This window comes from Pteropus medius, unplaced genomic scaffold (assembly GCF_902729225.1).
Source record: "Pteropus medius unplaced genomic scaffold, Ma_sr-lr_union100, whole genome shotgun sequence".
In the NCBI taxonomy this organism is placed as follows: domain Eukaryota; kingdom Metazoa; phylum Chordata; class Mammalia; order Chiroptera; family Pteropodidae; genus Pteropus; species Pteropus medius.
The window spans coordinates 1,236,073-1,262,046 of NW_024342473.1; the positions used below are offsets into that span (position 1 = coordinate 1,236,073).

General features: G+C 37.5%; 1 protein-coding gene across 4 annotated transcripts in view; it reads right to left on the reverse strand.

Annotated features, from left to right (window-relative positions):
* TNIK (TRAF2 and NCK interacting kinase) overlaps nt 1-25,974 on the reverse strand; it is a 348,429-nt gene that overhangs the window by 20,510 nt on the left and 301,945 nt on the right. For 3 of the 4 annotated variants that reach the window (XM_039865032.1, XM_039865028.1, XM_039865030.1), the window contains 6 exons: nt 23,850-24,013; nt 21,741-21,838; nt 20,901-20,924; nt 15,183-15,367; nt 4,656-4,785; nt 89-253 (listed from right to left, as the gene is read on the reverse strand). In XM_039865032.1, coding sequence (XP_039720966.1) covers nt 89-253; nt 4,656-4,785; nt 15,183-15,367; nt 20,901-20,924; nt 21,741-21,838; nt 23,850-24,013 — 766 coding nt within the window. The remainder of the gene's footprint in view (nt 1-88; nt 254-4,655; nt 4,786-15,182; nt 15,368-20,900; nt 20,925-21,740; nt 21,839-23,849; nt 24,014-25,974) is intronic. The other variant, XM_039865029.1, reaches the window with a different exon arrangement.

Genomic DNA, 25,974 nt, shown 5'->3' on the forward strand with positions numbered 1-25,974 from the left:
GCTTGGCAAAGCCTCATTCTTGAAGAAAGTAGGGTTTCAGAACCCCTGAAGGAGAGCAAAGCTGCCGTGGCTGTTGCCCAGCACCTACTTCAGTCCCAGAGTCCATCTCCTGGGAATGGGTAGAGACGCGCCCCAGGCCCTCGGTTGGGGTCCCAGCCGGGGAGTGACTCTGTTGCACCAGGTCTGGGAGGTTGATGTGGCCAGCGAAGCCATTGCTGTCACTGTGGCCAGATCGCTTCTTCTCTCCAGATGTCTGAAGGGCATAACACATGGGGAGCATTAGAGGAGGAGGGCAAAAGCAACAGAGTAGCATCACTTCTCATGCAGCACAGGTGTAGTGGTCTCCAAATCGACCCACTAAAGTGTGGGAAGTAACACTCAAATTTCTATTTTACCTAAGGAAGTAAAAAAGAAGTTAAACTTTGCGAATATTTAGTATGTGGATTGACCCTGAGACTTTATGGTGCTGCATGAGGGGCAATCAGGGTTCGCACAGGATATGGGGGTTCACTGTGGGAAGACAGGGATGCCACAGGTGGAAGGGCTGAGTGGGGCCCACACTTGCAAGTATGTGTGTGTGCGTGCTCGCCTGGGCATGCACACCAGTTAACTGGATTTACAGATCATATTATCAGGTTATAATGACAAAACTCTACAAAGCAAATACAGGGATGAAAAAACCCAGGGAAGAAATACTGGATTAAAAGACAACTCTGCTCCCTAAAGCCAGTGCCCACGTTGTAGTCCATGCGTGTATTATGCTTTCTAATTTAACATTTATGCGACTAGCTTGCTGAGGGTCCTCAGAGCACCTGATTAAGTAATGATTCCTTTCCTTGCCTTTTCTTTCTTTGATTCATTTACCCAACATTTTTGAATGTCTACTAAATGTGAGGCATTTACTGAACATGCAGGAATCAGCCAGGAACAAGGCAGATGCATTTCCTGCCTTGCTGGGGCTGGCTGGCATGGGCAAGGGTTCATGCTTTTTCTTTGAACACCTAACCAGCCTGGCTTCTCTTTCCAGAACCTGTCCTGGTCTTGCAATTACAGTTCTGCCCCTGCTTCTGGCTGGAAGGGAAAGAAGGAGCTTTCTTTTTGCAGGACAAAACACACTCCCAAGTTCCTGAAGGGGTGCATGTATTTGATGTTACCAGGAAGCTTAAAAAATAACTGGAAAGCCTCAATGCCCTCTATGTTTCTTGGCAATATGCTCCTGTCCCAGAGAGAGGCATTTTCTGGATTCATTTTCTAACAGTGATCATCTGAACATTTCATCCATAAATGACATTTTTGGGGGTTCCATCCTAATTTATCTTATTGTCCCCTCTTTTATTTGAACTGGGCAGCTTCTCCTTCCTTCTAACTTCTGTTCAAACACTGAAAAGCTTTTCTTTACATACCGTCCCCCAACTTTCCAGGAGCATTAATCACACTTTGTCCCTTTAGAGCTTTGTAGTCTCTTTTCTAGCAGCAGCATTCTGCCTCAGACCAAAAACGGATACAGAAACATTGGTTATCAAAAACTTGAAAAGAGGCTCATGAAGGAAATGGCCCAGACAGTGGGAAGCTTGAAGGAATCCAGCAATGACCCCTGAACCTTCCCACTTCTGAGTCATCACTCTTTTCTTCCTTCAGCCAGCACCTTCTTAGAATTAAATATCTTCTGTATGCCAGGCATTCTGCTGGGAACACACAGGTGAGGGAACAGCAGCCCTGCCCTCTAGGACCCTATTAACAGAGCCCTGACAATCTCTACTATCTTCATGCCCTTACCGTCCCCATGGAGCTGAGACAAAGATGTTCCAACATATGCCTGGGACCCCACTAAACACTTTATGTTTACATTCTCACACTAACACCATGGTTAGTTTCCATTATCCCACTTACAGATGGAAAACTTCAGTGTAAAGAATTCAGTTAACTTGTCTTGATTGACATAGGTCGTAAGTGGTGAAATCAGGGTTTGAACCTAGGTTCTCTGGGCTCTGCTCTCGGTTGCAGTGAATTGGACCAGGAGAGGACACCTGAGGCAAGCAGGATCAGATTCCCACTGGAATTTCCTGTTAGCCCTGAGAGTTACTGGTCAGTCCCTGCTGGGCAGCTGAACTGGGATGTGGTGAATATCTTGCTGTGGGGCATAGACAAGAGGACACAAACAGAGGAAAAGAAAGCTGGTCTGTGGAGAGAGAGACAGAGATGACGGTAGGAGAGACAAGCAGCAAGAGAGCCAGAGATGTGTGCGTGAGAAGTTACCTGAGCTACTGATTCCTTTTCAGTGTCTGCATAGCCCTGCATAGGGTCCCAACTCACTCTGCCTTTGGAGTCCTTCGATGAAATACCTCTAAATCTTATTCCCCATCTCTGATATCTACTCCTTTTTTTTTTTTTTTCCTTAAACTGTTTTAAGTGGGATCTTTTTCCTTCTGTAACCAAGAAAACCTTCATGATGATAAACTCGTATTCTGGTTCAGTGAAGTGGACAGACCCTGGAGAGATACCAGCTGGTCAGTAAGATAGGTGCTATGAACATAGGCCCATGGAGTCCCGGGAGAAGCTTCAAGGAGAAAGGGAAGGCTGAGAACAGCTCTTCCAGCAGATGAGCCCCTGTGGACAGTGGAAGATGACAGCTGGTGTAATGTGTTCTAGAACTAGAGTAAAGAAAGGTTCTATGGGGTTGTAGGACAGAGAAAAGTAGAATGACAGGGGTGTGCGTTACTAGGGCAAATTCGTGCATCTGACAATATCATGGGTAGTAGAGCCAGTATGTTCTTATAGAACCATCTAGTCCATTCTCACCAGAATGACAAGTTGAGTGAGTTCTCCTTGATGTTCATCTTATGAACTAATAGTACCTTATTAATATGTTCTATTATAATCAGTTTTTATTTCCTCATTATTTTGTCAGGGACATACTTTAACTTGCATTTTTTTTAAACACATGTACTTTTAATGGATTTCAACTCAAGATTTGTTATTTTAAAAGCCCACATTTGGGAAAGTTAGAATTTAGAAATTGAGAGGATAGAAAGATTGGGAGAACCTCAACAGATTAAATGCATATAAGATACTGGTGAATGCTATTTTCAAAGTGATTGATTGTGGTCACAGAGCGTCAGAGTGCTTGAAATAATACAGAACCATTTGGAAGTGGCCGCCAACTGAACTGAGAATGTGGCTCCAAATATCTAGTTCAAGGTATTTACTCTGTCATAAAGATCCAAGCAAGTTTTAAACCACATTAGAAATTGGAGTCCTTTAATTTGGAGTCAGAGAGTAACTCACTCCAGAACATTTTCCCAAGTAGCAGCCCATTGTGATAGACACTCTCTATGTGTCCACTGAAATTATCCATTCGCCACATTGGGAGATTTCTACACCAGCACTAAACACTGTCAATTTCAACAGCCAGGCCCATTTTTCATTTCAGACTTACACGAAAGGACTCTTTAAAGTCTACTTAAAAGATTCGGCAAGGCCATAAAATGAAATTCTAATAAGTTGCTTTGTGAACTATACTTCTAGTTTTAGCCCTACTGCCAATTATTCCTTAAAAGGCTTTATTCATCTCAAAATTGCAGTTTCTTTCTTTCTAATAAAAGTGAGATGCCCCCTGACTTTTTGGAGAGCAAAGCCTGCTATTAGGGTTTCCCAGTCTATCCTGCCTGAGGAAAGAGAATGACAGATGATAAATGTTTATGTTTCAGAGGGAAGAGTAGGGGGAATAATAACATATAAAAGAGGAGCTCAACTCTGTGGAGGGAGTGACATAATGTTGTTAACATTTACTGCATGCTTACGTGTATTAAGTCATTTAATCCTCCCAATCATCTTACCGTACTATTATTTATGAAATTTTATAAATGGTAAAACAGATACAAGGAGAGGTCAAATGACTTTTACCCATTGTCCCCAGCCATTACTTTCCTTCCAAGTAAAGATCTACTGTCAAACTGCATGGTGACAATAAAGTGAAAAAGAAGAAAATAAGGATTATAATTTGTCAAGACCCTTCTGTGGCACAGATCCAACAAGGAAACACTGCACGGTGAGGGACAGGTGAAAGGAGACATGTCAGCCCCTTCCCAAAGGAAATCATGCTCCTAGAGTTAAAAAAAAATCACAGGAAGTGCTAAGGTGCATTTTTAAGTACAACTGCATACTTCTTTGTTCTTTTCACCAATATAGCTTAATAGTCTTTTTAATGTTAATTTAACTAGTAAGATGACATCACCATTCCTTGGAACTACTGAGCATTTTCTTCATAAAATCCACAAGGATAAAACCATGGAGGAGGAGGCATAATAAGGCCACTGATGTTATTCAGAGAGACCATTCATTTCTATTTTCCTGCAGTAGGAAACATCTGGGTTTACCAGTTTTGTAACCTCAGGCTCAAATCCTATATTCCGATTTGCATAGCTCCTACTAAAGAATTTGGACTAATGTAATTAAGTCACACTACAAAAGCTTAGAAGGATACAGGAAAGGAGGTGAACAATTAAAATCACTCAACCATTTAAAAGCACAAGCTCCCCACCCCCACCAACTCTCATGCTTAAAATACCCGCCCCGTAAGCATTCTCTATGAAAGCCCTAATATAAAAACAACTTAAGAAGTGCACTTCCCCTACACCGTTTTTATACCAACTTACCTCTCTTATCATCAAGGTTCCTTCTCTTGAAATACTGCTGCTGAAAGTGTCCGCATGAGAAGTCTCCAGCCCATGCGTGCCAACCATTCCCACATTGTACTGCTCTGTGCTCCCAGGAGCGCCTGTTGGTCTGAGGTGGGAAGGAACAACATTCGTGATAATGTATGTTCAGGGAATACCTGCTTCCTATTAATGTTCACTATTTTTTATTGTGGTAAGATATACATAACATAAAATGTCTCTTACATTATTTTAACCATTTGTAAGTACCTAGTCCAGTGGCCTTAGGTACATTCCGCATTCATTTTTGATGCTGCACTGGTGCCTGAACTTTGTCCCACTTCTGCAGCATCCCCTCTCGGTCTGTTCTCCACCCAGCAGCCAGAGTGAGCAGCGAGGTTCTGAGTGATCTGCGAGCCCTCCCTACCTTTTCTTTGACCAGAAGGTACCCTGACCTGCATTTTTTTAAAAATTAAATTTATTGGGGTGACATCGGTTAATAAAATTGTATGTTTCAACTGTACAATTCAATAATACATCGTATGTATATTGCATTGTGTATTAACCACCCAAAGCTAAATTTATTTTCATCACCTTATATTTGACCCCCATTACCCTCATCTACCTCCCCCATTCCCCCTTCCCTTCTGGGAACAATGAAACTGTTGTTTGTGTCCATGAGTCTCTGTTCGTTTTGTATTGTTCGTTTGTTGCTTTCAGTCTTATATCCCATGTATGAGTGATATCGTATGGTTCTCAACTTTTTCTGTATACTTATTTCACTTAGCATGTTAATGAGAGCCCAGAAATAAACCCCTGTACATATGGGCAAATATTTTTCAACAAAGGAGTCAAAAACATACAATGAAGAAAAGAAAGCCTCTTCAATTAATGGTACTGGGAAAATTGGAAAGCTACATGCAAAAGAATGAAACCAGACTGCTATCTGTCACCATACACCAAAATTAACTGAAAATGGATCAAAGACCTAAATATAAGACCTGTCCTGCATTTGTGTACATGCTGTTCCCTCTGCCTGAAAGCTCTCTCGCCCTGGTTCCCTCTCATTCATCTGATTTCATCTTAAATGATACTTTGCCTGAGAAGCCTTTTCTCACCACTTATCCATGTTTTATTCCACCAGCCCCTCCTCTTTCTCTTTACACTTTTTCCTTAATATTTCTCATCACAATTTGTAATTCTTTATCTTTTTTATTATCTTTCAATTTTTTCCTTCTCTCTCATTAGAACATATGCTTGTGAGGGCAGAGTCTTATCTCTTTGCTCATCACTGTATACCTGGTACCCAGCATAGAGCTTGGCACAGAGCAGGGGTACAAAAAGTAATCATTTGAAAAATGTGTTTTACACTATTTATAAAGAAGAAATATCATAGAAGGGCATTCTGGTTTACCAGGGCATCCATCAATAAGGCTGTTTAACAAAAACAGTAGTCAACACTTTTTTAAACCTCTGTAATCACCCCACACTGTAGCACCACATTTATTTCCAGTTTGTTTCTTGCTCTTATGTTTAAGATATAATGAAGAACCAGATGCCAATGCACGCCCTGAGAGTGGAAGCTGATGTTTTCTGTATCCTGTGGCGCAGACCACTGCACCAAGGGAAACCGAGAACTAGGCAGGAGATGTGGCTCGTCTGAGGGTTTCAGTTTTCAGCGCTGTACTGATGGTTATCCTACCTCTGTAGTGGCCTCGCTTTTAAACTGGGTTTTTGGAAAATAGGAAAGCTATCAACTCTTATTTCTCTCAGGTGTATTAAGTATCTCTTTTACTTTTTTGTTCTTCTAATTATTTCTTAAAAACTTAAAATCTCGGATCCTATCGGAGTCCAAAGACTTGATGAGACATTCAGTCTAAGAAGCAAAAAACACCCCCAGACTATGATATCTCTGGGACAGAGAAAACATCTGTCAAGAATATTTATCTAGAACAGAGAGGCAAAAAGATGAGTCCAGACCAAAAAAAAAAAAGTTTAGCAAGACACTTCAAAATGACTAAACTGGAGCAGGAAATTGAATGATTTAGCTGTGGGTTAGAACTGACATGACTGGGAAGAAATTCCAAAGAAGCATTTTCAATATTACATTCCCAAAAAGGAGCTACTAATAGTATTTCAGAGACATGGAAAGAGAAATTGCTGCAATGAATTCCTGACATATTGCTAGACTGGTAAATCAGACTAGTTCTCAAAATTATGATTTCTTTACTCACTTATTCAAAATTTTATTTTATCTTATATTTTTTAAGCTGCCTTAAATTATTTGGGACAAGATGGTATGAAACAAATAAATCAATAAAAATAAGCATTTATCAAGAGCCAAAGTCTTCTAGGAAGGAAGAACTCTTCTTCATTACTCAGGCATTCGTTGCTACTGTCAGGAGTTAGACTGACAATGGGCACCACCAGATTGACGATGTACAATCAAGTTCTCTTTCACCATTAGAGAGTCTCATGGGAGTTCAAAGGTCAAAGATATTTTGGCTCCACTTTTTTTCCCCCTGATGATGTTCTGATTCTATCCCAACATGTCAGTCAGAAATATGTCAATCTGGATGAATTTTCATAAAAAAAGTACTTCCTAGAGCTAATTCCATTAAGACAATTCCTTGACTAATTTTCTATATATCTCAGTTAAACTCTTCCCCAATTTTTGTATTTTCATGGTTACTTTACCTCTGGTTCCAATTATTTTTCTGTGTAAATTTTACAGCTAATACTTGATATATCAATCAAGGGTTTTTTTGTCCATATCATCCTTCAAAGGCTTCTGTAGTCACTACTTCTACCAAGTCCAGTTTTTCTGGGTCAGTTTTATAAGTATGCATTTTCCTAAGAAGATTTGTCAATTTTTAGTCAACAGCAAGTTTTATAGTGTAGAGTACTGGCCATTAACAGTTTTATCACTTGCTAAATATTTTTACTGAGATTATTTTTTTTCGTGGGTCAATTTTTATACTTCCAATTTTATGAGCCATAACTGCTTCATCTATGGTAAATTTCTATGGAGAGCAGTTTGGGCTGTTTTGATTTTTTTTTTTAATGTTATTTTACTAGTAATACTCCTTGTAGATTGAATAAAAGATACTCTTGTGTTTCTTCCCTTCTTACTCTCTTGGCTTTTGAGAGACAAATTTTCCCTGGAAGTCCTTTAACTCCTCTGTTCCAGTATGTTTCTTTTATGGTTCAGAGCTCAGTGATCTGACCCATCAATCTTTGTCAACCCTTATAAGTTCATTCTTTCATTCACTCACTTATTCATATACTCATTAAAAGTTTATTATGTGATACACACTGTGCTAGATGCTAAAAAAAATTTCAAAAATAAGACATAACCTCCAACTTCTAGAGGATAATAATCTAATGACAGTTGAGAGACAAATAAGGTACATAAAGTGGTGGGCAAAAGATAATATAATTATTTAGCAATATGATATTTTTAATTTAGTGTCAAAGCTAAATAGAAGAGCAGGGGAACAATGTTAGTTAGAAATTATGTCTTCTCTTCCTTCCTGTGTTTTCACAATCCCTCTTCCTGTACTGGTTCTTTCTCCCAAGCAATAAGCATAAGGTCTCTCTCTTATTTCATTAAAACGTCTCCCTTGACCCAAACCTGTATTTACCATCCACACTTAATTTTTCTTTTTTCTTAAAGTTCTCTTTGCAAAGGTTTCCATTTCTTCCAACTTTTTCCTCAACACACTACGCGTTATTCACTCCTCAAAACATTGCTTCCTATACCTGACTTTAAGCACCTCAAGGAAACACAAGTCATTTCTTAGCTCACAAATTCAGTGATTATTCTTTGATACTTGTGTTTGTCCTCCTGCCTGTGTCTGTTACTGATCACTCACTCCATCCTTCTCTACATCCCTAGCTCTTGAGAAGCAACTTCTCCCTGGTTTCCCTTTTACCCTCTGTTCTCTCTCTTTTTTTTTTTTTTTTTTGTGAGCTCTGCTAAAGTGCTACTGGTCCCCAGGATTCTGTTTCACGCTAATAACATTTTGGATGCTCTTATCTACAACCATTTTTAATTATCACTCATGTGTGGAATAATCCTCAATCAATATATCTAATTTTTTCATTCAGAAGCTCATTATTCAACTTCCTGTTGGAAATCTCTACCTATAGGTCTTCACAGGTTTCTCTAACTCGACATGCTCCAAACTAAAACCCTCATCTTCCTTCCTAAACAGATGCTTCCTCTTGTATTATTGACCTCAGTTAGTGGAGTTACAAGCCATCTAATTATTCATGGTCCCCTTGGACTCCTTTCCCTCATCTGTCCCTCACCTCGAATCTAGATCCTGCCAATTCTACCTCCTAAACATGCCTCAAGTATTTTCTGTCCTTTCTGGGACTATTCCAGTTAAGTCTGCTTCCTCTGTTACTTACTTGAACAACAGTCTTTCACTCTACTTCCAGTTCTGTCCCCCTCATATCTACTCTTCACAGCTACCAAATGAGCTTTCTAAAACACAAATTAATCATATCACCATTCTGCTTTCAACCTGTAGTAGCTCCCCATTAACCACTGGATAAACTTGAAATTTCTTCCAGTGGTTTATAGCCTCCTCCATTATCTTGTCCTGGCCTATCTCTCTAGGCTTAGGTTTTCATTTCTAACTCTAACAACATGTTAGAGTTAATTTCTAGTAGCTTCTTCCATACATCATGCTACCTTGGATGACTTTATCTTCTGTCTCTGAAAGATTCTTTTACATTCTCTGCTTCCCCTTGAATAACTCATTCTTTAAACTGCAGTTCAAGCATCCCCACCCCACCCCAGATCCACTGGGATGGCTTAGTTGGTTCTTCACTCTGCTTCCACATTACTCTCTGTACATCTCTACCAATACACTCAGTACGCAGTCCTACAATGATCAGACCTCACTGACGTTGGTATCTTCACTGCCAAGCACTGTGCCTGGCATGCAAGTAGCATCCAGTAAATGTTTAATAAATCATGGAAGGTCTTAGGCCAAAGGCTTTGTTTAATAATGCTAATAATGACTTCATTCAAGTTTATTATTAAAATATAGCTCTTTTATGAATTGATGAGTAGTCACTTATGAGGATAGTTATTAGCATGTTTAAAATGTCCCAAACGATGAAAGCTGAGTTTTGCCTTTTTGAATTTAAAAAAGTAACTTTGGCATTAAGTTCACTTTTCTATATAGGATGTGCCAAAATAGTTTTCTTATAACAACAAAAAAGTCTGTTCATATATCTCACAGTACTTTACAACACAATAAGTGAATCTGGATGTATGCAAATTAAAAAAAAATAATTTAGGAGGTTGGAAGATCCCAGGAAAGAATGTAGACTGTGACAAGAGAATCTAACTGTATTATAAATGTATTTTAAAAATCTCAGTGAGGGGAATGGGGGGAAAGATATTAATCTTAGTAACTCCAGAAATAAATGGAGTCATTCGTTTGATAAAGTTGTTTCTCATGGGGGTACAGGTTAACCATTCTGATATCGCTATACGTGTATACTGGAAGTGAACAGTTAGATAAATGATTGGTAGATAGTGAGATCCTGGTTTCTCACTGTTGGAATGGGAATTTACAGATAAGGAAGAGGAGGAAGCTAGAATGATTTGTGTAGTAATGGATCAACATTGGAGATATCAAGATGAACTCATGTTAAGCTTAATATAAAGATGGCTATACAGTCACGCACTGCAAAACAACTTTTTAGTCAATGATGTACCACATATACGACGTTGTTTTCATGAGATTATAATGGAGCTAAAAATTCCTATTGTCCAGTGACTTCGTAGCTGTCATAATGTTGTAGTGCAATGCATTACTCACACATTTGTGGTGATGCTGGTGTAAACAAGCCTATTGTGTTGCCAGTTGTATAAAAGTATAGCACATACAATTATGTACAGTACGTAACACTTGATAATGATAATAAATGACTATGTTATTGGTTTATCTATCTACTACACAATTCTTTTAATCATTAGAGTATATTCTTTTGATCATTATTTGAATCATTTATTTCTACTTATAAAAAAGAAGTTTGCTGTAAAACACTATGCTGTATTATGCCAGCAGCAGCCTCTTACATCTACTGATCACATCATTCTCTCTTGTGCTTGATTTAATCTCATGTTGTCTTATGCAGTAACACGCTGTAAAGGTTTGTAGCCTAGTAGCAATAGACTATACCATACAGCCTAGTGTGTAGTAGGCTATACCATGTAGGTTTGTGTAAGTGCACTGCATGAAGTTAGCATAACAATGAAATCGCCTAATGATGCATTTCTCAGAACGTATCATTAAGCAGCACATGACTGTATACAGAAATATTTATAGATATGTGTACCTACATGGGACAATATATACACATATATTTCCTTGTTTGGCAGCTGAGAGTGCCTCTAATAAATGATACTCCAGTTGCAGTGAGTACACCTAGTACCCGAATCTTGGTTTCCAATATTATTCTTTAATAAAGAAATTGGGACTCCTTGGAGAAATGGTTGGTTCCAGGACTGGAACAAGAATACATAAGATGAGCCTGGAAAATCTTATAGTGTCAGAAGGTAAAAAAGTGCTTGATGGGGGATGTCAGTCAAAGGGACACAAGAGCTTCCAATGGTCAAACCTGGAACAATTTTAGGCACAAAACAAAGAAGGTCTGCATCATAGTCCAAAGTATAAAATAAATATCAATGGGTCTATACTGATATAAATGGTTGAATAAATTAAATAGAGAGAAGAGACCAATTTCCTGTGCAGAATTTCAAATACAATATGTAAGATATTCCACACTAAAAGAGGGGAACATGACTGCTCCTTAAGTGTAGCTGTGCAATGGCTTAATTCCAAAGAATACAGTATGGAAAGGAGGAAAAAATTCACTTGACAGTGGAGAAACCTGACAAGCACTACCTCAGGCAGATGATCAAGGTCAATGCCAAGTCTCGTTGACAGTACGTACCCTTGATACGATGTGATAACAATGACATATTACCCATTATCTTCCTCCCCTAAACCATAGCCTTGGTCTAATCATGATAATAACATCAGATAAATTCCAGCAGAGTGGCATTCTACCATATATTTTATCAGTATTCCTCAAAACTGCCAAGTTCATCAAAAACAAAGGAAATATGAGAAACTGTCACAGCCAAGAACAGACTAAGAAGACATGGCAACTAAATAACTAAGTGAAATATGGTATCCTGGATGGGATCCTGGAACAAAAAAGGACATTAGGTAAAAAGTAAAGAAATCTGAATAAACTATGGGTTTTAGTTAATGTATCAATACTGGTTCATTAATTGTAACCTATGTACTATACTAATGTTCTGTGCTAATAATAGGGAAAACTGTGTGCAGGAAATGGGAAGAATAACATGAGAAATTTGTACTGTCTGCTCGATTTTTCTGTAAATCTAAAATTGTTCTAAAAAATAAAACAATAATAAAAGAACTTTTAAAAAGCAATGATTCAAAAAAACTAAGGCTAAAATAACTATAAGATTTTATAGTTAAATAATCCTTTGTTCTAAAAATTATTTTTCTGATATAGAGTCTGTGTAGAAAAAATTGTCTAAATTCCTATAAACACTACAAACAAAACACCTCTACTGATTAGAAGGATAACTATGGGAAATTTACTGTAATTAAGGCACAGGTTTAGAAAAATAATTTCCTCTAACTGGATTTGTCAAAGTGTTCCTGTAGGTATTGATTTAATTCAATTCAAAACACATTTATTGAACACCTGCTATATGAAAGGCCCTTAGTTTGGCAATAGGAAGTGAATATAAAAACTGAATAAGACATGGTTTCTGAAACTAAAGAAGTTAGCACCTAGAAGGGCATAAAAACACAACACAAATACTTAAATATAAGACAGGATGTACGTGAGAATGCGGGACAAAGGGACTAGGTCATTCCAAGTAAAGGCACAACATTGGGAGCATGTAAGGCATTTGAGGAGGTTAGTTTGGCAGGAACAGGTGCTGGGACAATCCCTGGCCCCAGGAATGGAAACAGTTGTAGGGTAGCAGGTAAATAGCATGAACTGAGTTCTGCTTCCACAACACTAACAGGACCAGAACCTGATCATCATAAAATTAGGGATATCCATAAAACAAACATTCCTCTTAGTATAATCCAGAGGTGATCACTATTATAATTTTGCTCTATTTCCTTCCACTCATTATTTTTCTATGCACAAGGCACTGGAAAGTAGTGCAATTGGTTAAGGAATATAATGTTAGCTATGTGCACTCTTATAGGTTAGATGTTATGCTATAAATTTGAAACCAGCACTGTAGAGAAAAAAAGGTGTTGTTTTGCACATCAAGAATTACAGCTGCCTGTCTGAATGGCTGGGCTCCGTTTCTGAGAAGCTATTTTGTATATGCTTCATTGAAGTAACCTGTGTTGCAATATATTTTCTATATTTTGCTCTAAAAATATATAGCACAAAATATAAAGGTTTAATAGACAATAAAAGTGATACGAATGCATGTAAGGAGCACTCTAACTCTGAAATAGCCTATTCCTAAAGAAATAATTTGTTAATAGTGTCATGTTTCTTAGGCATACAACTATCATGCTGTAGTAGAACATACCGTGTATATTTTATATTCACGAAAATGTATATATTTACTAAATTGGAATAAACACACACATTTGTATCCTGTTTTCTCTGAGGATGCCTCGTATATAATTAAATATTTTAAATGTTCTTTAATGGATGATTATTTTAATCTCTCTAGAATTTACCAATTCTTTAACAACTGTATCAAGTTTTGTCTCCACTATAAGCATTCAAGGATAACCCATTTATTATTGCTCAGGATTGTAGTAATTGATCCAATGAATTGTTTTACAAGTTTCTAGTTCGTTCTCTTTCGAAATCATCTCACTGAAATGATTTCTTTCAAACATAGCATTGATCATGTCAATTCCCAGCTCAGGAGAACTTCAATACTTCTCCAGTGGCTACATGATCAAGTGCACACTTCTTGGTCTGATCTTGCTCATCCAGACATTCCCCTTAATACACCTGACATTCGCACCAACCTTCTGTGCCTTTACTTCAAGCCTTCCCCTCAGGATTCTAATCTTACCCCATGTTCCTTTCTATCTTGGATGACAAATTTTATTTTTTTTGTTTTAAATAGAAATCAAAGTCACTGAAGACCAACTCTATTCCAGACAGCCATGCAAGTTGTTAAGTAGAGAGATAAACAAGGTACAATTCTCACCCTCAGGGATCTGACAGCCCAGAGAGGGAGACAACATCTAATAAATATCCCAAATGGAGGCACTACATGAAACTGCAGGGTTATATTCTAGATAGAGCAGCAGCACAGAAGAGGGGACGGGCTCTATTTGTGTAGGCCAGGCCATCATGGGTGATTTCTAAGGGGACAGGAGAGTGCCAAACAGCAGAGCAGAAGCTTGGCATGGTCTGTTCAGGCAATTTTAGAAAGGTGGGTGTTTCTGTAGTAGAGGAAGAGATGGATTTGCTTTTAGAGGAGTCAGTGTGGTATGATGACCAATAGTAGTAGGTGAGCCAAAGAAATGGAGATGAATGAGAAGTAAAGTTGGAAAAATTAGCATCTCACTCTATCAAAATTATAGCAGACAAGAGCAAAAGCTCTTTGTGGTTTTAGGGGGGAGGTGGAGAAAATGAAGACTTATGTGAGTGACATTGTATGGATATGTTTGCTTGATTCGGGGAAATAATATGGAAAGAGGAGAGATTCTGATATAGGATCCAGTTCAGTGAGAAAAAGAAAAAGTAAGCCTCACTTAAAAAAAGAAAAGAAAATATGGAAAAGGTGTAAATACTAAGGGAATTTTAAGTAGATAAAAATATAAATATCCAAAAAGACTATTTCAAAGAGACAGACAGAATGTATGTGGCAAAATCACAGGCCACAGGAAAAAGTATCACATAAAAAAAGACAATGAAGAAGATGAAGCAGAGAAATATGAGGGGTGGATTTGAGTCAAACACTCAGAAGTTTCCTGCAGGATTATCTGACTCCTGATTCTTTGGCTGGGATGCTACCCCACACTGCCATGCACATTCCTCCTCATTTAGTGGTGATGGTGGTGATGGAACATATGTCTCAGGTTGGTTGTTAATTTCAACCCCCAAAATGTCATTGCCCATTATTTTACTCTTTCAATTTTAGAAGGACAGGCATAAGCCAACAGTCTGGCTGTCAGTATTTGTTGCCCTGAAATGATAAGAACCAAGAAAAGCATCACCAAAGAGATAGCCAATCCAACAACAATACCTAAAGCACATTCAGGCCCAGAAACGCTACATAAATGACTGTGTCTATGAAGAGAAGCAATTATAGAACTATGATCTAGTAAAATTTCAAATCCCAAAAGTCAATTGATCCTGCCAGAGACTCAAAAATGCTCTTATATTTAATTCATATTTTTTGTCCTTTCGTTTTGAAGACATAGCCACTCCTGGCCTACATTTAAAAAGCAGTCCTCTTACATCAGTCTGGGTATGTCGCTGACAGCCACCGTCCCATCGTGGGTCTCACTCTCTCCATCTTCCTCCTCTTCATCACTGCTCTCCGACTCCTCACTGGAGGAGGAGTAATCAGTCACCTTCTTCAGCGGGCGGTTTGTTTCTTCAATCCGGAGTTCTCGTAATTCTTTGGCTAACGCCGTCAGATCCTACAAATGAAAAATTTATTCAGCATGTATGAATTGTAGACATCAGAGCTACATCTCTCAGCAAGTCAGTGCTCCAGCTTAAGCAACAAGAAAAAAGCTCTATATAGAATTATTACAAACACAGTTACCGCACGGAACTAAGAGAACGATGTTTGTAGTGTGTAGATACTAGAAAAGAAAGGTAAAATAAATTTAAACTTCATTTAAAACCAATTGCTAGACCGAGACTGTTCAGTTCTGAATATACACGTGTATATATGTGTATGTACGCTGTGTGTGTACACATATATACAAACGTTGGGTTCTCATTTTACTTTGGGAAGGTGAAGTTGGTCACCCTCAGAGTTAATGGTAAAACGCACAGTATTAGAAATTGTTTCCCAGTATTGTGGGACTCCTGCCCAAGCCAAAGTCATGGCCTTTCCCCTCTTACGATTGCTACTGTACCAAAATCTATGATCAGTCACAGAACAGAGCAATTCCCAAGATTCCAGCTACAACAATGACTCATTTGGTGTATCATTATTCCTTGGAGAGCAGAGGTGCCACATCAAATAATGGCCCAACCCAAAGCCCGGTGCCACTGAAATTTATAGCCACAGAGCTGAGTTAATCAAGAGGAACAACAACAACAAAATAAATAAATAAAAAATAAAAAAGAGAGTTCTCTTCCAGAATTATAGGTGTTTCATTTTCTTTTGGTTTAAATTGCAGTAACCTGGCAGAAATCCTGGTGAGGACTACTACAATGAATGCGCAAACACCAAAAGGAAGAGATAATTTTTCAGTTTTCCATGAGTATGATGAAATCTTTAGCCTGACGGATGTGATGATGTGGTACTTAATCATCAGGCATATTGCAGGCAGTGTGCTGAATATCTGACTACCTTTTATTTTACATGCTTTCAGAGCAACGCAGAGGGAAGCAGTTCTGCAAAAGCATGGCAGCTCTAATTTGCATGGGTTAAATTGCCCATGGCACACAGCATGCAAATGAGGAAAAAGCAATTTGACATCAGTCTTACCATTTCTCCCTATATTAGTGACCCATGTGAGAATCAGAACATTCAGTGAGAGACAGGGGATTAGGGAGAAAGAAACTCATTGCAAGATACTAAATCCCACAGTTTTCTTATGTCCATATTCTCTCTTTATTTCAATCCAGAAATGTATCTGTCTAATTTCACCTGATGTAGAATTAAAGCAAAGTAGGTAATTTAAATGGCATTTAATAATCTATGCTAATTAGCAAAAACTATGATAAATGCATATGATTAAACAACAATTTTATTTTGAGAAGACAATAGATCATCATGTTTCTTTACTGTCACCTGTATGTCAGGCATTATTATATTGGTTAAAACTAGGAGAGGAAACACTTGAAGTGTTTATTTGGTCTAGAAATTTAGGAAGTTCAAAGTGTTAAATGAAGGACTTCTTTTTTTCTAATTTCATAAAAATCAAAGGGAAAGCAATAATGACTTTTAAATTTATTCTGAAGTCACTTGAATCGAAGTCCTTGGAAAAAGGAAGCTTTCGAAAATTCAAATTGTGCATTTTCCACCCAAACATGCTTTCTGGGCTTTTACACATGTGCAGAGATACACACAAGCATGGCATCAATCTCAGTGGATATATTTGCCTCATCTATGGAAATGAAAATAGAATTGTACATAATAAAAAGACTCTAGGTGTTTAAATACAATGTATAACATTAAAAAAAGAGGGCAATTTAAACAAAGATAAAATTTTATGCAAATTTAGTTCTGGTTTCTTTGGCAAAGGGCCAAAATAGGAAAAGCTAATATTCAGATTTCAGCTTTTTACTTTTTATTTCCTCTTGACAATTGCCAATGGTTATCTTTATCAAATTGAGAACAAAGTGAAGAGCATGCTATGCTTGAGCACATTGGGAAAATATAGTCTAGATATTTGTTAAGGTTATGAAGGAAAAAGGATATTAAAATCCTCCAAACCACTATAATAATAAGAAATTAGATACATTTATTTTGTATTTTGTGTTCTATACGTTAGGATCATGGTACGTTTCATCAAAGAATATAACTAGCATTTAAAATATTACTCGTCATTAAAAATAAATTTTATTATAATTTGAAGAGAGAATATGGTTTAAAAGAGTTTATTTCCGATGTTAATAGAGTAAAATAGAATGATATTAGCTACAATTTATTTAAATTAATAATACATTTTCCCCATGGGTTGGTTTTCCTTATCTCTGACATTTCAAAACAAGACAAAGGAGATTTTAAAAAAATATATTTAGAGATATTTAGCTGGTCTGAAGCCCATTGATTTAAAATAACTTATTAAAATGACCTAAATTTTTCCAAACACTGTATTTAGGAACACTTTAAAGTTTTGAAATGTTTTATAATTTTGTTTTTAACTAGATTTTTCTGCATTATTAATAAGTTATCTTTCTGAAACATTAAAAATAATTGCAAATTCCTTTTAAGTTGAATTGGCAACAGCTTGAAAGTTGAGACATATATGAAAATCCCTAAGTAACAATAATGAATAACTCAAAAGTAATATCCCCAGTCAAAAAAATTTAATCTTCCATTACCAATAGTCTACATGTTTAGCTGAAGTTTTGCTCCTTATCCATCCACTCTGGAAAATTTTACAATAGCAAAGTTACAGGAAATAGACATGACCAAAAAGTGACACCACTGAGTTCAGATCTCTTTTCATACATTTTATTTTCTGACAATACCAATTTTCTCCATATAATGAGTTTTTGTGGTAATTTATTGCTTGGCTGTCTCAAGCCTAGAGCTAAAAAGTATTAAAAAAGGGAAAAGGTGCTATTTAGCATGAAGACAGTTGAGACTATATAACTATAAAAGAAATATGGCAAAAGATTTTTTGACTACAGAGTAAATGTGAAGATAGAGGCTTTTACCCAATAGTTTCTTTGATATAATACTTTTTAGAATCAACTTGATATAATTTTTCATTCATAAAAATTTATTTACTCTGACAGTTATGAATATCTTACCTAAAGAGGTACATTCCTAGCTCTCTTCTTAGAAATAATACAGTTTATTCAAATTTTAGTTCAATTTTTTGAACTATTAAAATAATAGTTAAAGATTTAAAGCTGGTCTTTTCTTTACATATTAAAATAATTTCTTTTCCTTTTCAAGAAATCTAAAGACATACCATTGGGGAAATCACTTAACCTCAGTGACCTCATCTATCTACTGCTCAAGTTTTGTCTAAACTGGATGTGCTCTGGAATTTTTTTAGATTCCTACGTACTTATGAAAAAATAGTGGTGAAGCCAATGTTTGCGTGTGTATATAATCGTCACAACATATATTTTGTTGTGCTAAAGTAAAAAGAATATTTATTTTCAAAGGTTGTGTGAATTAATCACAGACTATGCTGCACAATCTCACATTCCATTAGAAATTAATGGACATTCCCCTGGATGGATTTTTATGAAAAATCAAACCACTAAATTAGCAATAACAAGCAATAATTTTTCAGAATAGTTAATCAGACAAATAATCCTGGGTTATCTAAATGGCAAATCAGTCACTGGAAAGAGACAGGAGGAAGGTTTAATTCGTTTCTCAACTGTGGCACTATTACATTTGGAGCCAGATAATTCTCTATTGTGGGTTGTTCTCCTCTGCACTGTAGGATGTTTAGCAGCATCTCCCTGTTCTACCCACAAGATGCCAATAGCACTTCTCCAACCTCCAGGTTGTGACAACCAAAACTGCCTCCACACTTTGCCAAATGTCACCTAATGGGAGGGAAGGAAGGAAAAGAATCGTCCTTGATCGGGAACCACTGAGTTAACTAGAATCAAAGTTATCTCGGATCAGAGATACTCAGGAGTTAGAGTTATCAGAATTACCTAGGGGGATTTTTTTTTAAAACCACACATGGCCTCAGAGATTTTGGTGAACAGCTTACATTTCCTCAATTACTTATAATTACTTGTACCTCTGTAACCCTCCCCACCCCCATCTCTGTCTAGTGTGTAAGTATACCAAAATAAAACAATTTTTAAAAGCCTAAAATATCCCGGGTTAACTAGATGAAATACGTCAGAACACTTTCCCTCATGGCCACCTCCATGCCAATTTCTGGACTCACGAGATTTCCACATACAACCATTTTATTAGTAGCCAGAGCACCAGAACACCATTCTCTTTTTTCAATTATTTAGGGGAACGTTAATAAAAGTTGTGATAAACCCTGTCCTTCTCTCTATTATGAGGTAAAGAAGCAGGGCAGAGGCACAGAGCAATTAAAAACCCTCCCTTTCTTCCATCGTATAAGAGATCCACACATTGCAGACATGTAGAGTCTCATTCTTTTATAAGCAAGACTTCTTTAACCATGAAAATTACTTTCTAAGTCACTCTGAGTGGTGAGGCAGTCATAATTCTGAAAAAGTGAGGCTCTTTGGTAAAGAGCAGATGCATAGAAACATGCTGCTCTCACCTGCCAAGACAGCCCATATCTCTGGCCCAAATTTTAATATGAGGACAATCTCTTGGCTTTACGCAGCATTTCACACAGTACTTCACAGTTCATAAAATGCTCTTGCACACATGATCTTGAGTTATCTTAAGCAATCTTGTGAGCAAGGCAGGGCATTTGTTTTAATCCCCATTTTACAGATGAGGAGACTGTGGTCTAGAGAGGTTATAAGACTGGTCCCAGACAATTATTTATTGGTGGAGCTAGAATTTGAATGCAGCTTGTTGATCCTAGAGCCAGTGCTTTTTTCATCTTATTTCACAAAAATAGTGCTCAGCAGAGCTATAGCCTTTAAGTCATAATGGCATTCTTTAGAGTCCATGCAGTTAAGACTCTTTGCAAGGCCTATCTCTTAAAAAGAAAACAAACTCCACTATGCTGTATTCATGTACATCTGACAAACAGCAGTCATCCTTCTGAACAAGCTACTTAACATTGACAGAACCATATATTTTTCTAATGGGAAAATGTCTCCACAGAAAAAGACTTAAAGTTGCTTAACTCGCCGGTATTCATTAACTAAAGTTGATGTTGCTGCTAATACTGTAGTTAACGTTCCACAAAATTAATATAATAATACCCAGTAACTCCTTGTTCACAAATCAACACTGTAAATGTGGAGTGCCCTAGAATGATGTCTTTTCTTTATTAGCAAAACTACCATCCGCTAGCGAGGCTGGCAAGTGCAGGTTAAAAGCTCAGGCTTTGCTATTGGAAGATAATGGAATGAGAAACTGCCTGTAACAAAGCACAGATGCTTTTCTTTAGCCAGACTGGAACACTGAAAAAGTGACATTCTGACTAAGAAGGAAGGACTCTGGAGCTTTATATGGATGTCTGAGGGTCTTGGGCTAGCTTTTGTTGAAGGGGTGCTCCTCACAGCAGATCACTCCAATTGAGTGAACTTTAAATCTGTGATCCAACTGGCCATTTTTCTGAATGTCAATACCAGGAAATCAGTTTTATGTTTACATTTTTTGAAAGCAAGACCAAGAAAAGGTATACTAACCTCATCTATAGCTTTCTTATAGCTCTGAGATAAGAACCCAATCCAGAAGAATCCACAGGAAGGAGAAAAGCCAGAAGAAAGGCAGCAGGTTAGACATAAAATGGGAGTCATTAGTCCACAACCGATAAATGCAAAACAGCAGAGTCTCAATCCAGAGTGGTACAAATTCTCTTCATTATAACTCTCACTATACTTTCTTACTTTAAAATATAATAAACAGAGTAAACAAAAAAGCCTTCACATTCATTTCACAGAAAAGATTCTTGGAAAATTTAAGTGGATAGTAACTATTCCCAAGTTATTTTTCAAATTTCAGCCTCCATGCTCTTATTTTTTATTTTAAGGCTACTTGGGGTCTGTCGTGTTACAGCAGTGCAGATTTCAAGTTGTCAGGCCCCCTGTCAGACCATGCTTATCTGGTGTTGGTCCTGAAAATATAGCCCTAAAGGCATGAAAAGTGGCAGAAAAATTGTAATATTATTTCATATAGAAAATAACATGGAGAAAGGACAGAATAGATAAAAGAAACCCATAGAAAGTGCCCAAATCTCCTTAACTGCTAGTTGCAAAAATTTTTTTCAAACCTGCTGAGTAGAAATTACAGAATGATATCAGTTATTCGTTAATGATTAGCAAATACCTAAAGGCAGATAAGCAATCTAAGATCTGTTCAGTTCTTTCCTTATCGAGTATGACTTTCTTCTGGATGCTCCTAGCATCCATTTTTCTTATTAATCTAATCAATTCTTGTTTTATAGTCATGGGTGTATCCCTAACCGCTTTATCCAGTGGGTTCTCTGGTAAATTAAGAGTTTAAAACTCTGAGAGAAAAGCACTCACAGCTGGTCGACTAGGTCGGGTAATGTCCCTGGATTCTTCTGGTTTCACCTTGGAGGGTTCATGAGAGAGCACAGGTGATCCTTCCGACTTACTGTTGGCTAGGAGAAAACAAAGGGCCAAGCAAGATAATGGCTGTCAAAAAATGCTGGCTCGAGTTCAGAAATTCTGTGGTAAGTCATCCTTCAGGATTATTCAGTGGACACATTCACTTAGGCAAATCCTGAAGCATGCCCATGAAAACACAGTAGATGTCTAGGCAAGAGAAGTCAAGGGAACGTACTTAAGCTTACAATCTGGAAGTTGCTATGAACAATGAGAAAAAGTAGCAAGCGCGACCACCATTACCATTTATCGAGCATTGATTGTGTTAGGTCTAGGGCTAAATGCTTTCTATGTCAATTGTCTCTTTTAATCCTTGCTCTACCCAATGATGTGACTCATTTTCCTATTTTACAGTTGACCACAGATTTAGAGAGATGACATACTGGCCTAAGGTCGCGCTGAACTTATGGGGAGAGCTGGGATTCTGTCTGATTCCTCGAAGTCCTATTTTCAATAATTATGCTAAACCAGTTTTAAAGTTGAGATTTAATGTTTGGTTTCTTCCTGAATCACTTACCCAGCAGGATAAGTTATTTCGACAGAATTTTGTGGAACACAATACGAATCTATTTTGTTTGATGGAATAGCTCTTAAATGGGTGGGTTGGAGGGAGTTGTCTGGGTCCCTGAAAAAAGAAAGAATGAGGCAGGGACAGGAAGGAGAGTGCTGATGATAAAGGGGAAGGACTGTAGAATAAAGGTACAAAGCGAGAGTAGAGAATGGCTCCCTGACAGCTACAAAGTGAAGAGCATCTCTCCAATTTATGAGCTTATAGGTAAAGAAAAAGCAATCTAGGGTGAGAGAGAGTCTTTGTTTCGTTTTAAAGTGGTCTTTCCTAGGCAGGAACACACCAGGGACATAGAGTGCTTTTAACCCAGAAGAACTAGGGGCCAAAGGAAAAAAAGATAATTAAACCTGAACCGGATCAGAGAATTTTCTTTAGTATTTGCTCGAAGGATATTAAGTTGCTTCTGAATAGAACAAGGTAAGGGAGTGATAGTTTTCTAAATTAAGCAAATTTATATTTGGATCAAGGCAACAGAAGTATACATAGCTGTGGGCTGTGCCATTGATGTCAGAAGAATGATACAGGGGCAGCCTACGGCCCGTCCCCATGCCAATTCAGAGACACAAGACAGCATGTCAGATGTCGACCTTTTCGAAATGGACATGCAGCGATTTTATTTAGTTAAAACCTTAAAAAGATATTAGAAGGTGAAATATGATTGTGTCCAACGAAAAGGCTAAAAAAAGTGTGTTAATATTTGTCAAATTTTACTTTAAAAACTCCTGGTCTTTATTACTTGGAAGCAAAATTATCTTCTGAAGAAGGTTATTTAGAAAGAGTAAATTTATATAGCTAAAAACATTGTGCTACCATGTATAAATTAGCTGCACATATTAATGTTTTTCACAAGCGTCCTCATTAATGAAAACCGAACAATGATGAATGACTTGAATTAAATAGTCAGAGGATATTTTTACCTCTAATAATAATAACTGGAGGAGTCAAATATATTTATAAGTCAAAGATTTTATTTCTTCTCTCAAGTATATAATATTCCATATTAGTCTTTATTGAATTTCGATTTGAAAACTAACTATATTATGAACTATATTCAGAATATGAAAAGGAACTTTGGCACAATGGGAAGGATACTTGGAGGTACACAAAACTCTAACCAGGCAATCAAATGGAAATGGAAATTCAGGTGACTGGTGATTATATTTTCAAATAAGACCAATATTCTGTGATCTCCCTGGAAAACACTGGTATTTGTGATTAGAAAAGATTTAGTCCACACCAGTTATCGCATGTATAATTGAGGATAGCGGCCCAGTCCGCTAAGGATATTAAGGATGAGAGCAGTTAAGTGGCTCTTCAGTATCACAGAGCGGTGGCCACTCCAGGAGCAGAAGTCACAGAAGTCAGAAAGTAACCCGATTCCATGCCCACACTCTCTTCCCCAGGGAATGTCATCAGGGAGAGGTAAGGGAAAGCTTTACCTCGAACTCTGGTCCGTTCACTGGACCCTGCTTGTGATCCAGGCTGCGAGCCCCCTTGGGAGCTGGGCTGAGAGCTAGGGGTGCTGGAGCTGGAGGAACTGCCACTGCTGGTTCTCTGCAAGGGGCTCTCCAAGACGGGCTCAGTTCTGCGGAGGTCAGGGTTGCTGCAAGGGCGGCAGAGCACAGTGATGACCCTCTCAAGACCTTGCCATTGGTAGACACAAACATAGTCCAGTCCTATCCCCAGTGCAAAGGGATAAAGAGAGTGTTTATGTAACCTTAATCTAAAGGGGTCAATGGAAATGATAGTCATGCTATTCTCTGTCGAGCTCCTGGCCAGGTACTAGATCTGGACCGGATGAGCTGTTAACCCAATTCTTGGGTCATCGCACTAAAAGTATTAACTCCGAAATGGTGAATCTTCATTGTAAAAAACTTGAAAAATATTAAAAGATAAAAATAAGGAAGCAACACATGCAATTTCTGAACCAGGAGATATTCAACTACGTTTTACTATTTATGGTATATTACCTTCTAGTCTATTTTCTTTTGTATCTATGGAGGCATACTGTACATTCGGTTTTGCAGCTTGCTCTTTCCCCCCCATAACACTGCATTGTGAGCAGTTTCTTGTGCTTCTAAAAAAAAAAAAAATCATGGCTGCATACCAGTCCGTTATATAGATGAATTAGTTTAACCATTCCTCTACTGTTACACATTAAAGTGTTTCCAATACATTGCTGTGACAAGTGACACTGAAAGAAATAACTATCTACATGCACACAAATATTCAGTCACGTCTCTTTCCTGGAATTGGAATTCTTGGGTGAAAAAACATGAACTGGGGTATGTGTGCATAGGTCTGTACATGAATGTATGAAGGTATTACTAGTTTTTGCTGAGCTGTGTGACATGGTCCATCTGACTGAATTGTCACCATGCTTTATAATGAGCAGTTTGCTAATTTGTAAAATAAAATTGTATCTTGCTTTAATGCAGTTTAAAACATTACTACTCAGGTAGATTAATTTTTACTCATTTGCCATTTATTATTCCTCTTCTGTGAATTGCTAGTCAAATTCTCTGCTTGAATAGCTAGTGGTGTATTTGCATTTTTAAATTTCTTGCAGGAAATTTTTACATACCTTGGCTATTATCAAAGAGAGGTGTGTTTTCAAATAATTATTAAGTTCTAATTCAAGAAAAGTTTAGTTTGTCGGCAGGCTCCTAGCCTTACCTTTCATAAAATCTTACTGCATCATTCACTTTCATATATTTCCTTCTCTCAAAATTGTGATATTTATATACTTACTCAGCTGGTTTATACCATGCATTGGGTCAGGAATTTGAGATATAGTAATGACTAAAACACAGCCATGTCCTCTGCCAGCTTAGCCAGGCACATAAAACCGATTTCATTCATATATTGCCTGCAGTGAGCACAGGGCAATATGGGAGCACGGAGTAGGGACACCTAGGCCACTTTTGGTGATCATGGAAGCTACTGCAGAAGAGGAGACATTTAAGCAGTGATTGTGAAAGGCAGCTGCTGAAGATTTTATGACTTCATTATAAAAAAAAGCATAGTCAAAATTGCTACAAAGCTCTTCCTTTTTAATTGATAACTTATAGACCTTTTCATTTTTTCTTAAAAGTGCTAATGCTGGACATGGACGATTCAGTGAGACCTGTGACTCAAAGCTCATATTTACTACCATTCAGCTGCTAAGGGGAGCCACATTGGTCCCCTCCATATTTCCAACATCTTCAGTTCTCAAAGCAGCATGTCACATCTTGCTAATGGAGTCACTGTAGTGCTATGATTTTAATGCAGTGAGATATTATATTAAAATGTAAATTTATGCCTTCATTTTGCTCAGCCCATTTCAAGAGTATCAACTGCATACCAGGTATCTGCAGTGTGATGAGTGTCAGATGTTTCACACATAAATATGAAAATAATATGGCCTCTTTCCTTGAGACAAAAATCTGGTCACAAAACGGCGTCCATTTAGCAGGAACTAAACCAAAAAATATCTTTTTGAAAATGTAAGAATCTTGCTTTCTGGTAACGTATCTGCCGAAAATATTTGATAGAGTTACAAAAATTCTTAAATATTTGGTT